General features: G+C 40.3%; 1 protein-coding gene across 1 annotated transcript in view; it reads right to left on the reverse strand.

Annotated features, from left to right (window-relative positions):
• The window catches only part of Riok3 (RIO kinase 3), a 29,706-nt gene that overhangs the window by 6,519 nt on the left and 8,576 nt on the right, over positions 1–14,611 (reverse strand). Inside the window, exons 3-9 of the mRNA XM_013014912.1 lie at positions 13,938–14,083; positions 13,734–13,841; positions 13,411–13,520; positions 10,144–10,287; positions 7,133–7,260; positions 2,411–2,608; positions 628–787 (exon numbers count right to left, since the gene is read on the reverse strand). Of these exons, the coding sequence (XP_012870366.1) occupies positions 628–787; positions 2,411–2,608; positions 7,133–7,260; positions 10,144–10,287; positions 13,411–13,520; positions 13,734–13,841; positions 13,938–14,083 (994 nt within the window). The remainder of the gene's footprint in view (positions 1–627; positions 788–2,410; positions 2,609–7,132; positions 7,261–10,143; positions 10,288–13,410; positions 13,521–13,733; positions 13,842–13,937; positions 14,084–14,611) is intronic.

The following is a 14,611-nucleotide window of genomic DNA, read 5'->3' on the forward strand; positions in this document are numbered from 1 at the left end:
TAGTCTATGGAGGCAGCAGGGAGGGTGTGTGTTTGTGTGCTTCCAATTCTATCTCTGGACTCTATTTAATTTTCCATCCCCACTGCCATCACTTATGAGACCAAATCTATTGCCCTCTGATTTCCCAACAATTGCTATTCCCTCACTGTGTTTGTCATAGTATTCAAAGAGGCATGCAAATTAATAAGGCTCTAGACCTGCTAAACGCAATGATATTAACTTTATTTAATGAAGTTTTGTGCATTTCTATGTCATTAATTCTAATAAAAAAGCTTTTTCCTGCTCCATAGGTCTTTAAGTTTTCTAAAATTACCCAAGATATGTATAAAGACAACTCTTTGATATTAACATTCCTTCATAAACTTCAGTTTTCTTTGTTATGCTACCTTGAAGTAGTACTATTTGAGGAATTTTTTTACTGTATTTTTTTGTTTGTTGATTTGTTTTGTTTTTAAGGTAGGGTCTCACTACAGTGCCCGGGCTGGCCTTGAATCCCTGGGCACAAATGATCCTCCTGTCTCAGCCTCCCAAATTGCTGGGACCATAGGCACAGACCACCATATTTGGCTGGAGGAATCTGTTTTAAAACTCAGTGTATGTATGAATGCTGTTAAAAGGACAACTTACATGAAGAGTTTGGTAGTAGGCTTCTTTCATTTCTTCACTACTGAGCTTTACTTCTTTTAATTTAGGGGCTGGAACTTGATCATGACCAATAAAAGACATAACTAAAATATGTTTCTTGAGTAGTACAACTGTTGGACAAGGAATTCCAGCTCTCTGCATTCTACAGAGAAAGAAAGAATGAAGACTATAAAGATCAGAAGGAGAAAATGTGTCATTTATTCAATAAATACCTAATCTGGAACTGCAATGAGCAGGCTCTATGCTATACATGGTGCTGTGGGAATACAAAATAGGAAGACCTAGCCTCTCCTGCAAGGAAGCTGTGATGGTGGAATAATGTTTTAGCAGAGATGTAGGGGGGCTCCAGAGCTCCTGGCAACAAGGAAGAGGAGGGAAGCAGAGTTGGCCAGATGAAGACAGTGTGTAGAATGCATGGAAGTGGTTCATTTGGGAATGCAAATCAGCCAGCCCAGCTGGATGTGTGAGGGGGAAGGAGAGGGGTGTTGAAGCCACAGAGACTAGCAGGATACACGTCAGGAAAGATCTTTAAATTCACAATAAAATCTATGGGAGGCTACTGAAGAATCTTAAGAAAGGCAAGGAACAAAGTACAGGAATATAGAAAAGATCGAAGGGCAGCTGCTCTACTAATTTCTAAGAAATTTTGCAAACTAATGTGGATAATTCCTTTTGAAAATGTCTACATGAAATAACTAAAATTTTCAATAAATTATGGGAATGTTTATTAATGTGTAAGGTTATTATTCGGTTTCTTGGTTGATAAAACATATTCTTTGACCAAAAATAAACTGCTTAAACTGAGAAGTCCAATAAATTAAAGCAAAGTGAAGTTTGATTGGTTGAGATATTATCCCCAGCTATTAACAAAGTACTGTATTAATCATTTCTAAAATAAAAAGGGAAAACTTTATTTGTAATAAGCCTAACATTTTCCTTCCTTCTATCCTTTCTTCCTTCCTTCCCTCCCCCTGCCCTCTACCCTGGCTCGTTTGCTTGCTTGGCTTGAACTCAGGGCCTGGTCTATGTCCCTGAATTTTTTTTTTGCTGAAGGCTAGCATTCTGCCACTTGATCCACAGTTCCACTTCTATTTTTTAAAAAATATATTGGTGGTTAACTGGCAATTAAGAGTCTACAGACTTTCCTACCCAGGCTGGCTTTGAACCACAATCCTTAGATCTCAGCCTCCTGAATAGCTAGGATTACAGGCATAAGCCACCAGCACTCTGCTATATTTTAAATCTTAATAAAGACAATTTAAAAGACAAAAACTTATGACATGTGGTAAAATGTCTTCACTCCCCTCAAATATTGTTGAGAGAAAAAGGGAAATGGCTTTTTCATCATAAAAGTCTAAATTTAAGTTGTACATATGAAAATGTTTTCGCAGTCTCATTAAGCACTAGAATTTCAAGGTCTTTCACTATTTTTTTTTTTGGTCAGTCATGGGAACTCTGGGCCTGGGCGCTGTCCCTCAGTAATTCAGCTCAAGACCAGAGCTCTACCATTTGAGCCACAGTGCCACTTCCAATTTTCTGGTGGTTAATTGGAGATAAAGAGTCCACGGGACTTTCCTCCCCAGGCTGGCTTTGGACCATGATCCTCAGGTCTCAGCCTCCTGAGTAGCTAGAATTACAGGCATGAATCATCAGCACCTGGTGATCTTTCACTATTTCTATAGAATTTAAAAGCAAGCATAGGGCTTTTGCCTTCCTGATATAAGAAGGCAGTTCCCAAGAGTACTTCTAGCATGATTTTCTTTACCTTGTGAGATTGTGCATTTCTTTTTCTGCCCACATGCGGATGATCTTACGTGGATTTAGTTTACTGAAGCGATCTTTAAACCTGAAATCATCTTTAATATATTTGTCACGATTCTTAAACTCATTAAGGGTTGTTTTAAACACTTTGATGGCACATTCTGCAGGTATAGCTTTACCATCTTCCTTTTCATCCTCCATGCTAAGAAGAAGAAAAATCAAGTTAGTACAAGTTACTAGCTCACAGTAAAACAAAGATGCTATAACACCAAAATATGTCTGTCTTCTTCTCTTGATAAGCCTTCAAATTTCTGATCAGACTAGCCTCAAATGATACTCCTTCCTCAAGCTTTCCAAGATGCTAGAATTATAACCATGCATCACTGGTACCTAGATAGTTTGTGTGTTTTAAATAAAACATTGTCCAAGCTTTGAATCCAGCATATAATGTTCTTCACTTGTGTTCGCTTCGGCAGCACATATACTAAAATAATGTTCTTCACTTAATGAACAATGAAAAGACATGCATTTCAAACAGGCTACAGACACTTGAGATGGTCTAAGAAGCGACACACAGTATGTACACACATACACACACACACACATAGAGATAACTCTTTTGTGCCTAACAGATAGAAAGGTCAGTAAAGGGGCCCTTGCCCTGTAAATGGCAAAGAGGACAAGATACAACAAAGGAAGTATGGACAGATTCTTTTGGGTTGAAAAATATAAGCAAGGCTACATGACAAGTGTCACCTGAAATAGAATGAAGGCAAAGGGTAAGATGGGAACAGTATTAAAAGCAGAGGCAGGAAATCAGGGGGTGCCTGAGAAACAAAGAACTGCAGTTAAGACTTGGCTGACATGGAACTAAAGGGACAGAATGGAGAGAGATCTATGAGGGACCTATGCCGTCCATAAGGGTAGCAGGTCATCATGAGGGCTCTCGAGCATGGCACTTTCAAACTACATACGTAAGGAAGACCAAGCGAACCAGAATGTCAAGATAAGAGGGAGAAAGCCTACAGGAGTGGCACCAACTCAAGAGGTTTTGCAACAGTGAGCTCCTCAAAGGATTTGAATCAGGGTGGAGGTAGTGGGAAGAAAAAGAAAAGGATGTAACAAGAGAAGAATTTACCTTAAATATCTAAAGAGAGGTTCACCTAGAAAAGAAAGGAATCCTATTTCCAGAGGGAAGATTCTCAATCAAATCCTCCAAATTCCTCTGTACTTAATTTCCTGGCTAAGTTTCCTCCTCCATTTGGCCTCAAATGGAATGTGCAGTGGTATGTACCTGTAATCCTAGCTACAGTAGGCTAAGAACAGAAAGATCAGCTCAGTTCCAGACCAGCTCAGGCAAAGTTTGTGAGACTTTATCTCAATGAAAGAAGCTGTGGGCCGGGCGCTGGTGGCTCACGCCTGTAATCCTAGCTTCTGAGGAGGCTGAGATCCAAGGATCGTGGTTCAAAGCCAGCCCAGGCAGGAAAGTCCATGAAACTCTTCTCTCCAATAAACCACCAGAAAACCGGAAGTGGTGTTGTAGCTCAACTGGTAGAGCTCTAGCCTTGAGCTGAAGAGTGAGGGACAGCGCTCAGGCCCAGAGTTCAAGCCCCACGACAGACCAAAAAAAAAAAAAAAGAAGAAGAAGAAGAAGCTGTGTATGCTAGTATTTACACTTATTATTCCAGACAAAGAGGGAATCAGAAAATAGGTGCAGTCTAGGTGTCCCTGGCAAAAAGTGAGTCCTTATCTCAAAATAACCAGACCAAACAAGGGCTGAGTGATAGAATACATGCCTAAGAAGGGGGAGACCCTGAATTCAAAGCCCTAGTATTACTTGAAACACAAAGACTTCTTATGTTTCTTTTTCACCACCACTTTAGTCCAAATCACCACACCGTTCATTTAAACTACATTAAGACTTTTTTGGATGGAACCAGGAATTGAACCCAGGGCCTTACACATGCTATGCACATATGCAAGTGCTAGATCATCAAGCCACATTGCTAACTAAGAATTTTTACCATAATTTTTTTTTTTTTTTGGTGAGTTGTGAGGCTTGAACTTGGCTTGGGCGCTGTCCCTCAGGGCTTGGGCGCTGTCCCTCAGCTCTTCAGCTCAAGGCTAGTGCTCCACCACTTGGGCCACAGCACCACTTCTGGTTTTCTGGTGGCTTATTGGAGATAAGAGTTTCATGGACTTTCCTGCCTGGGCTGGCTTTGAACTGCGATCCTCAGATCTCAGCCTCCTGAGTAGCTAGGATTATAGGCATGAGTCACCAGCGCCTGGCCCATAATTAATTTTTCATTTTTCCTTAAAAAAATCTAGGTCATCTTTGGAAAACAAAATCATATCTTTAGTGCTCACTGCAATAAGTAAACAGCAGACTCCTTGCCCTGGCTCACACAGTCTTGCCTGCCCTCATTGCAGTCATAGGGCTTAAACTCATGGCCTGGGTTATCCCTGAGTTCTTTTGCTCAGGGCTAGTGTTCTACCACTTTGAGCCACAGCTCCACTTCTAGTTTTCTGGTGGCTAATTAGAAATAAGTCTCATAGGCTTTCCTGCCCAGGCTGGCTTTGAATTGCAATCCTCAGATCTCAGCCTCCTGAGTAGCTAGGATTTCAGGCATGAGCCATTGGCACCTGCCTTGCCTCACTTGCATTACTCCCTCAAAGACAACAAAGAGCATACTGCTGGTGACAGCGTAAGTTAGATTGGCTTCTCATAGGACAATCCAGCAGTATATTCTGACATTCAGAATATACCCAACCTGTAAATCTGGCTAGCTTCTAGGCTGGCTAAATAAGCCAAATGGCACTAATACCACTCAAAGGTAAACAAATTCAAGATTCTGACCACTGAATTCATACAACAAGTTTTAAAAATATATTTTTCATAGACAAGAAACATTACTTGCTATACAGCCAGCTCACAGACCCAAACAATGAACAAAACCGAATACTCTTCCGCTGTTTAACAAATGAAGAAGGGAACCACAGACTTTGGCCTGGTAATCCTTAGGCCTTTGGCCTAAAGGTATACTTGTAGAAATACAGTTAGATATGCCTATAAGAACATTGCTGGATGTCACATAATAGAACATACTATTATTTAAAAATAGGTGGGTACAAGCCAGTAACATAGTTAAGGCCTAAGACACATTAATTAACTGAAAAAAAAATGATTCTGGGGGCTGGGAAGGTGGCTCGGTGGTAGAGTGCTTGCCTCACATGCAGAAGGCCCTGGGTTCCATTCCTCAGCACCACATAAGCAGAAAAAAGCCAGAAGTGGTGCTGTGGCTCAAATGGTAGGGCACTAGCCTTGACTAAAGAGCTGAGGGACAGGGCCCAGGCCCAGAGTTCAGCCCCCACAACTGACTAAAAAAAAAAAAGATTCTGAATGAAATCTCTTTTCATATAAGCAAAGTACAAATGTATATAATCTCTAGATAATTAAACTTAAAGTTATGACTAGTGGTTTCTTTAGAAAAAAGCTGCTGAGCAAGGGCAGGTGAGATGAAGGCTACTTTTCATATTAAACCTTTCTGTAACTTCTCAGGATCAATAATCTTTCATTTTAAAATAATTTGTAAGATGAAGCTATATTTGCTGGGTCTCAGCTAAAATTTAGAAAGAGTGGGCTATTGGTTCATACTTACAATCCTGACTACTCAGAGGCTGAGATCTGAGGACTACCACTCAAAGCTAGCCCAGGAAGAGAGGTCTAAGAGATTCTTACCTCCAATTAACCAGTGGGGAGGGGGAAATAGGAGGTAGATTAATGGCTCAAGTGATACAGCAGTCTTAAATGAAAAAGCTACGCATGATTGGGAGGCCCTATGTTCAAGCTCCAGTATCAGCACACACACACACACCAAAAAAAAAAAAAATAGAAAGAGGGAAAACCAAGCATTAAGGAAGTGACTAAGATTATACCAAGTACTATTAAATATGTTCTCATCCAGACAAAAATCCTATGATGTAAGGAAGATATTTTATTCAAGATGCAGTAACTGGCTCTAGATGATATAACTTGAAAAATGTAAGCTCTACACCCCCTTCACCCCATCCCCCCTTTTTTTTTGGTTCTGAGGGTAGTAAGCATTCATTCTACCATTGAGCTACACCCTCATGACCAATATTCCTTTTTATCCTCTTCACAATTAGAACTTAACCGTATATGATTATATGTACATGTTTTATCTAGAGAGACTAGTTAAGAGAACTAATCAGAAGGCTTGACCAATAGTAATTGGAATCTAAAGTATAAAATAAATACCTTCTATAACACCTTTTTTTCCTTTTTTGGGGGGGTTTGAACTCAGGGTTTTTGACTTGCAAGCAGGTACACTATCACTTGAGCCATACCTCCAGTCCTTTTAGTTCTAGTTATTTTTGAGATAGTCTCACTTTTTTGTTAGGCTACGTTGGACCATGATCCCTCTTTATGCTTCCTGACGTAGCTGGATGACACACTGGATGATAGGCACTGAATCATATACGTTGGTCACCACACTGAGCTTTTTCTATTAAGATGGGATCTCAACCTCTCTGCCCATCAAACTGCAATCTTTCCAATCCAGGTAGAGGATTACCACACCCTTGGTCAACAGTAACATTTTTTCAATTACCCTACTTGCCATGTAACATTAGCTTTGACCTTTGTGTGAACCCACCAATCCTGGGATTTTTTGTTCATGGGATGTTACAGTATTTGCTCATTTACCTCCCTCCGTATGCATGAAAGACAACAGATTCTTTTCCTGTACTAATACAGCCAGTGATTGTCTCCAACATTCCAGAGTTGACCATTTTATACATAAGTAAACGTGTCTTAGGATCAACTGCTTTTTCCTGCAAAAGATAAAGTACTATAAGCACAAAATATTTGTGAGCCATTTCCAATAAGCATCTAACATTTAGAATATTCCTTTTTAAAACTCTTTTATTATTGAATTTACTTAGATGTATATAAAACAGACTCTGAAAAAGAGTGCTGTCAAGATCCAACTCTCTTATAAATGTAACTACTCTAATGTCTTAAAAGTAAATACCTGGGACAAGATATTGGGACCAAGCAAGGGCCTCTGGGTTTCAGCTTAGACAGCCCAGGAGGTTAAGAGGCAGGTCTGGTGACAGTCTCTAGTTTAGGCTAGAATCACCATTTCTGAAAAGTACATCCCCAGGGATATCAGGCTGACAGCAGAGTTACAATGATCAGCGTGGGAAGAGTAGGCAAGCTACTAGTGAAGGAGACTACCCAAGGAGGATAGCATGGGTGGGTGAGAAGGAGAGTTTCTAAGTGGGGACAAAGGGCAGAAATCTAATGAGAGCAACACGGGGCCCTATCACCTCCCTGGCTATACCCACCCACACCCAGTACTGGAAGCATCTGAGGAGCACAGTTTATCTGCTGTGCCTCTACAGTGCACTCTGGGAAAGCCCAGCTCTAGTCCCTCTAGTTCACCATAGCCCCAATGTGAAGATACATGTGCAAGACTCTGTGGGAGAGAACTTCTGGTGCTCAAGCTTAAGAGCATCAGCAGAACCAGTCCTAAGCAGGAACCCCTGGCCACATATTCTTCAAGGAAAGCCTAGCATGAGACTTGCATCACATATTTGTGCCCACCCATTCTGCCCCTCCCAGAAGGGGACCAGGTACTTAGACAGTCACAGGTACCTTGTGTGGCACCAAAGCCAAAGGCTACAAAGGGCAATCAGTACTCAGGATTCACTGACCATAATACCTTTCCCCTGACTTCTGGTTCCCTTCCACCTCATCCATTATAGAGAAAATTCTGCTCCAGAAAGACTAAACTGAAGCACAGGAGGTGCTGTCATCCCTTTCTCCAGCACAGAACACATGGGAAGAGGACTAGAGGGCACAGGGTGGCCTCATCTGCTTCCTCTTTCCCCTGTGAAAGCAATGAACATGTCCCCCCCCCAACTCCCCATTTTACATTCATACTCCAAGACCAAGAAAAAGCAGTTACAGATGGTAAGGGATAGGCACTAGGGTTAGTTAAGTTTGTACAAATGCTATATCTCTCAATTTCATATACAGACAAAAAGCCGGGCGCTGGTGGCTCACGCCTATAATCCTAGCTACTTAGGAGGCTGAGATCTGAGGATCGAGGTTCACAGCCAGCCCGTGAGACTCTTATCTCCAATAAACCAATAGAAAACTGTAAGTGGCGCTGTGGCTCAAGTGGTAGAGAGCTTGCCTTGAGCTGAAGAGCGCAGGACAGCACCCAAGCCCAGAGTTCAAGCCCCACAATCGACCAAAAAGTTTCAGCTTTAGACTAAGTCTACCTATGTAGATAGACTACTAGGGTAGGCCTGTTCATCAGGGCCACTGCTGTGTAGCACAGAGACACTTTTAGAAATCAGGAGACAACACTTCTCCTAGTCCTTAGCAAGAATCAAACTCCTAGAACCTTTCCTTTCAAGAGGTGTGCTCTTAACTTTTTCATTCTGCCCTTAATCTAAAAAATAGAAATTAAAAACCAAAACCAGAGCCAGTCACTGGTAGCTCATGCCTATAATCCTAGCTACTCAGGAGGATGAGATCTGAAGTTCAAAGTCAGCCCAGGCAGCAAAGTCCATGAGACTCTTATCTACAATTAACCACCAGAAAACTGGAAGCAGTGCTGTGGCTCAAGCGATAGAGTGCTCTCCTTGAGCTGAAGGACAGCACCCAAGCCAAGAGTTCAAGCCCCACAGCCAAAAAACAAAAAAACCCAAACCCAAAACTAAAACCAATCTCGTTAGCTTAATCAAAATCTTACTGTATCACCAAAACTTAAAACAGCTTTCCTATTATTCTTATAAATTAGGTCCTTTTTGTGTGTGTGTGCCTGGCGTTCTCCCTGAGCTTTTGTGTTTAAGGCTAGCACTCTACCACTTGAGCCACAAGTTTATTTCTGGCTTTTTGGTAGTTAGTTGAAGACAAGAATCTCTCTGAGTTTCTTGCCCAGGCTGGCTTTGAATCACAATGCTAAGATCTTGGCCTCTTGAGTAATAAGGATTACAGGCTTGAGCCCTGAAAGGTTATACTCAAAATAGTTTATCATCCTCATTAATGTAAAACAATGGAGATCATTAAGTAAAATATGCCAATAATAATGAGTCTCATAGACTTTTCTGCCTAGGCTGGCTTCAAACAGCAATCCTCAGATCGCAGCCTCCTGAATAACTAGGATTACAAATGTGAGCAACTGACTAGTAAGTAACTGGCCCCCTCACTCCCCACACCTGCCCCAGTCCAGGAGCTTGAACTCAGGGCCTGGGAACTGTCCCTGAGCTTCTTTTGCTGAAGGCTAGCACTCTACAACTTGAGTCACAGTGCCACTTCTGGCCTTTTCTGTTTATGTGGTGCTGAGGAATCAAACCCAGAGCTTCATGCATGCTAGGCAAGCACTCTACTATTAAGCCACATTCCCAGCCCCAGCAAATAAGGTTTTTAAAAATCTTGTACACTCAACTGTACCATAACCTATATACTATGGCCACTAAAATGTGAGCTTTATATAAGTACCAAATCTACAATGTAAAACAGCAAAGCCATTTGGGATATTAAGCACAAAAAAAATGATTGATTTGAGAAATCTCATGAAAAAATATCAAACACATTTATAAAATTTATTTATACTCTCAAACATGTAGTTTCTACTCTGATATCTCCCATTAAAGGAAAGCAAATTTTTTTTAAAAAACATAAAACTTAAGAATCCTTACCGCAGTAGAATGTTCTTTCTTCTCATGCAGGCGGGCACTTCGACGTTCTTCTGAGTAGGCATGTTGTTTTAAAGCATTGAAAACGTGGTTTGACAGTTTCAAATCCATTCCAATTCCATCTCCTACTTGAAACCCAGGTGCAAACTGATATAAATAGAAGAATTAGCAGCTAAACAATTTTAAGTGAGGATAATAAAAACAAAACAAAAGTAGAACAGGGGAATAGGAGTCTTCACTTGGAATCAATTTTCTATTCCATAGATGGCCAGGCTATGAACACAGAACCCAGAGGCACACAGAGAAACAATACGATGAAAAGAAGTACAGCGGGGCTGGGAAGGTGGCTCAGTGGTAGAGTGCTTGCCTTGCATGCATGAGGCCCTGGGTTCGATTCCTCAGCATCACATAAGAAAAAAAAAGCTGGAAATGGTGCTGTGGCTCAAGTGGTAGAGCACTAGCCTTGAACTGAAGAGCTGAGGGACAGCGTTCTGGCCCAGAGTCTAAGCCCCACGACTGACAAAAAAGAAAGAAAAGAAAAGAAGTATAGCCTAGAGGACAGAATTTATTCTATGCAAAGAAACCATCCAATCATATCTAAAACTAATCTCCTTCAGCATATGCTTCATATCAGCTAAAGAAAATAATGTTACACTGTTAGGTGTAACATTAGCCAAAGAAATTCAACTTCATAATTATTTGGAGGACTGAGTTCATGTGGCACAGTATGGAAAGGTCCCAGAGCTACACAGTCCAACTTAAGTAGACACTGGCCACAGATGGATATTTAAATTTGAGTTAATTAAAATTAAATCCATAAGTCAGTTCCCTCATTGCATCATCTGAATTTCAAGTGCTCTTAATAGTAAAGAAAACTGCCATAGTAGAAAGAACTATAGCGGGAGCTGGGCGCTGGTGGCTCACACCTGTAATCCTAGCTACTCAGGAGGCTGAGATCTGAGGATCACAGTTCAAAACCAGCCCAGGGAGGAAAGCCCGTGAGACTGTTATCTCCAATAAACCACTAGAAAACCAGAAGTAGTGCTGTGGCTCAAGCGGTAGAGCGCTCGCCTTGAGCTGAAGAGCATAGGAACAGCGCCCAAGCCCAGAGTTCAAGCCCTACCACTGACCAAAAAAAAAGAACTATAGCTGGACTCCAGTAGCTCACACCTGTAATCCTAGCTACTCAGGAGGGAGGCTGAGATCTGAGGATCAAGGTTTGAAGCTGGCTGGGGCAGGAAAGTCCATGAAACTCTTACCTCTAATTGACCACCAACTCTTACCAAAAAAAAAAAAAATTAAAAAAAAAAGTGAAGCTGTGGCTCAAGTAGCACAGCACCAGTCTTGAATACAAAAGCTCAGAAACAGCACCCCTAATACCAGCGTGCACACACATGCATGTGCACGCATACACACACACACAGAGTAAAAAGAAAAAGAGTAACACTTTTTAAAAAAGAGTGCACTTTTTTTAAAAAGTTATATTTTTTAAATTATTTTTTAAATTTCATTTCTTGAATTTTTCAAGAGGCTGGAATGTAGCTCACTGATAGAGTGCTTGCCTGAGGACCTGGGTTTGATCTCTAGCTCCACCAAAAGAAAAAAGAAAAAAAAACACAAAGAAAATATGTTTAAAAAGGTACATAGTGGGCTGGGAAGGTGGCTCAGTGGTAAAGTGTTTGCCTTGCATGCATGAGGCCCTGAGTTTGATTCCTCAGCACCACATAAGCAAAAAAAGCCGGAAGTGGCACTGTGGGTCAAGTGGTAGAGTGCTAGCCTTGAGCTGAAGAGCTGAGAGACAGTACTCAGGCCCAGAGTTCAGGCCCCACGACCAATCAAAAAAAAGAAGGTACATAGTAATAGTAAAAAGTATGTATCCCTCCTATTCCTAGTCCCAATCACCACTATTTATCTATTTCCTGGCTAGGAATGTTATTTTATAAATTTTTTTTAAATGTTATTTACAGGGCTGGGAAGGTGGCTCAGTGATAGAGCGTTTGCCTTGCAAGCCTGAGGCCCCGGGTTTGATTCCTCAGCACCATATAAGCAAAAAGAAAACAGCTGGAAGTGGTGCTGTGACTCAAGTGGTAGAGTGCTAGCCTTGAGCTGAAGAGCTGAGGGACAGTGCCCAGGCCCAGGCCCCACGAATGGACCCCCCCCAAAAAAAATGTTATTTACAGACCAATGGACAGACCTAGAATAAATCATGTGAAGTAAGCTAAGTCAAGTTCACAGAGACAAATAGCACATGTTTTCTCTCATATGCAGAAGCTAGATCTAAAATATCGGGAAATAATAAATTATACAGGTCTCTAGGTATTCATAGACAGACCAAAGGAGGACACTCTTAGGAGAGGAACAGAAAAGCACAATGCCTATGTGCATCTAATCATACAAAATAATATTTATAAAAATGAACAGGAAATGAAATCAAGAGATTTTTTTCTTTCTTGCTGTTTTTGTTTTCTTTTTGTCCTGTTTGTTCTTTTATATATCTTTGGTAGTATAAAGGGAGGCACAGAAATGGAAGGACAAAGGGTGAACAAATGCAGCATGGTACTCACTGAATACTATGTTGTGCGGGTGGGGATGGGAGGGAAAACTGAGAGAATGAGAGTGACACTGCTCCAAAACAAATGTACTCATTACCTGACTTATGTACCCGTATGTACCTATATGTATGTACCCTCTGTACATCTCCTTTGTAACAAAAAATAATTATTTTAATTTAAAGGAATATGCTAAAGAATAAATGCTGCGTAAAAATGATTTAATTTTAGAGTCATATAAATTTAAAAAATGAGGCAAGGGATCTCCCCTTTGAGCCATATTCATAGTCTATTTTGCTTTAGTTTGTTTTCATTTAGGATCTCATGCTTTACCTGGGCCAGGCTTGGACCATAATCCTCCTAACTCTACCTCTCAGTAGCTGGGATTACAGGTGTAAACCCTACACCGAGCTGACTTTTAAGATAACTTTTTTACCCAGGATGATATTCAACTGGGATCCTTCACCTTCCAAAAAACTTGGGATTACAGGAGCATACCGTTATATCTAACCTTATCCAAAATATTTTTTAAAATATTATTATAGGGTTTTATTCGGAAGTACTTTATACTCTGTGTCCAAATTTTCATATTGCTATATTGTCAGCCAGAACATCTTTAGAAGCAAAGGTGTTTGTACACATTTAAAAAATTTTAAGAGATGTTTAAAATTATATTCAAATAAAATGATCAATTCAAAGAAAGATATTTTCTTCAACTTACATTTTCCATTCTTGCTGTATTCTTTCTCCCACATACCACTTCATCATGTTTGGTAGTGATGTCTTTTCCTTTTCCAATAAAACCCTTTTTGGGAGTAGGAACTGGTTTTGCTAAAGGTGATTAAGATAAGCCAAGTATATAAAAGAGTAAATCACTATATTCAATATTGTATAAATACACATTTGAATCTAACAGAGTAAATCACCAAATAATATTCAAAGACAAATATGAAATAAAAGGGTTCATTGAAAAAAAAAGAATCTTCCTATTGCCACCCTTATTCCTCATCCCTACCACTCTGACATGAAAAGCGCTGATGATACCTGGTCTATAGGGATCATCACGAGTATCTTGCCAGTCTACTTCATCTTCAGAGCTATCACTGTCTTCAAAAGGATGTACTTTTCGATAATTTTCAAAGGAAATGGAAACTTGAAAGACAAAACAGTTGAAGGTTGACTGAGGAACACAGTACAGAATAAGCATTTTGATCACCCAATGGAATCATCACAGTAAGATTATAGTACCTTTGCTATCACCATTAAATTTTTTTTCTTCACGCCTAAGCTGTGCATCATACTCTCTGTCAAATTCCATCTGTAGCATCTGAGCCAGCATCAGGTCACTGGAAGTATCAACGTTTTCTCCAGAAATAAATGGTCCTTCAGCAACACTATTCAAAAAAAGGTGACAATAAACTACTATAGCATGTTAGTGCCAACAGAGTCTACCAATTTTGAGAATAGGATTGGTCTTTATAGTATTAAAAATCATACTAATAATGGTCAACAATTCTACCAAACCATTCACCTTTCCCTGCCCAATGAGACTCAAAACCAATGGCCTAAATCTATGAGAGCACCAATAGGATTAAGGGAGCAGAGAGAAGGCTAACCACTCCATCAGAAAATCCACAGACACAGAATACACTTTGCTCTGTGTTCAAGTCAAAGGACAGATAACCTGCATACACTCACACAAAGACAAACAAAAAAAATACCTTATGAAAAGACAAAGTACATACACTTGAAAACTGTACCTCATCTAGTTCAATTACTGCATTAATATAAGGTAACAAAACCCAGAGAAACAGTCTTTGTCCCAGATAATATATAGGTTGAGTATCCCTTATGTGCCAAGATGTTTGGCACCAGAAATGTTTCGGATTTCAGTTTTCTCATTTGCTTTGGGGTTACTGGGA

This window comes from Dipodomys ordii, unplaced genomic scaffold (genome assembly GCF_000151885.1).
Source record: "Dipodomys ordii isolate 6190 unplaced genomic scaffold, Dord_2.0 Scaffold25, whole genome shotgun sequence".
In the NCBI taxonomy this organism is placed as follows: Eukaryota; Metazoa; Chordata; class Mammalia; order Rodentia; family Heteromyidae; genus Dipodomys; species Dipodomys ordii.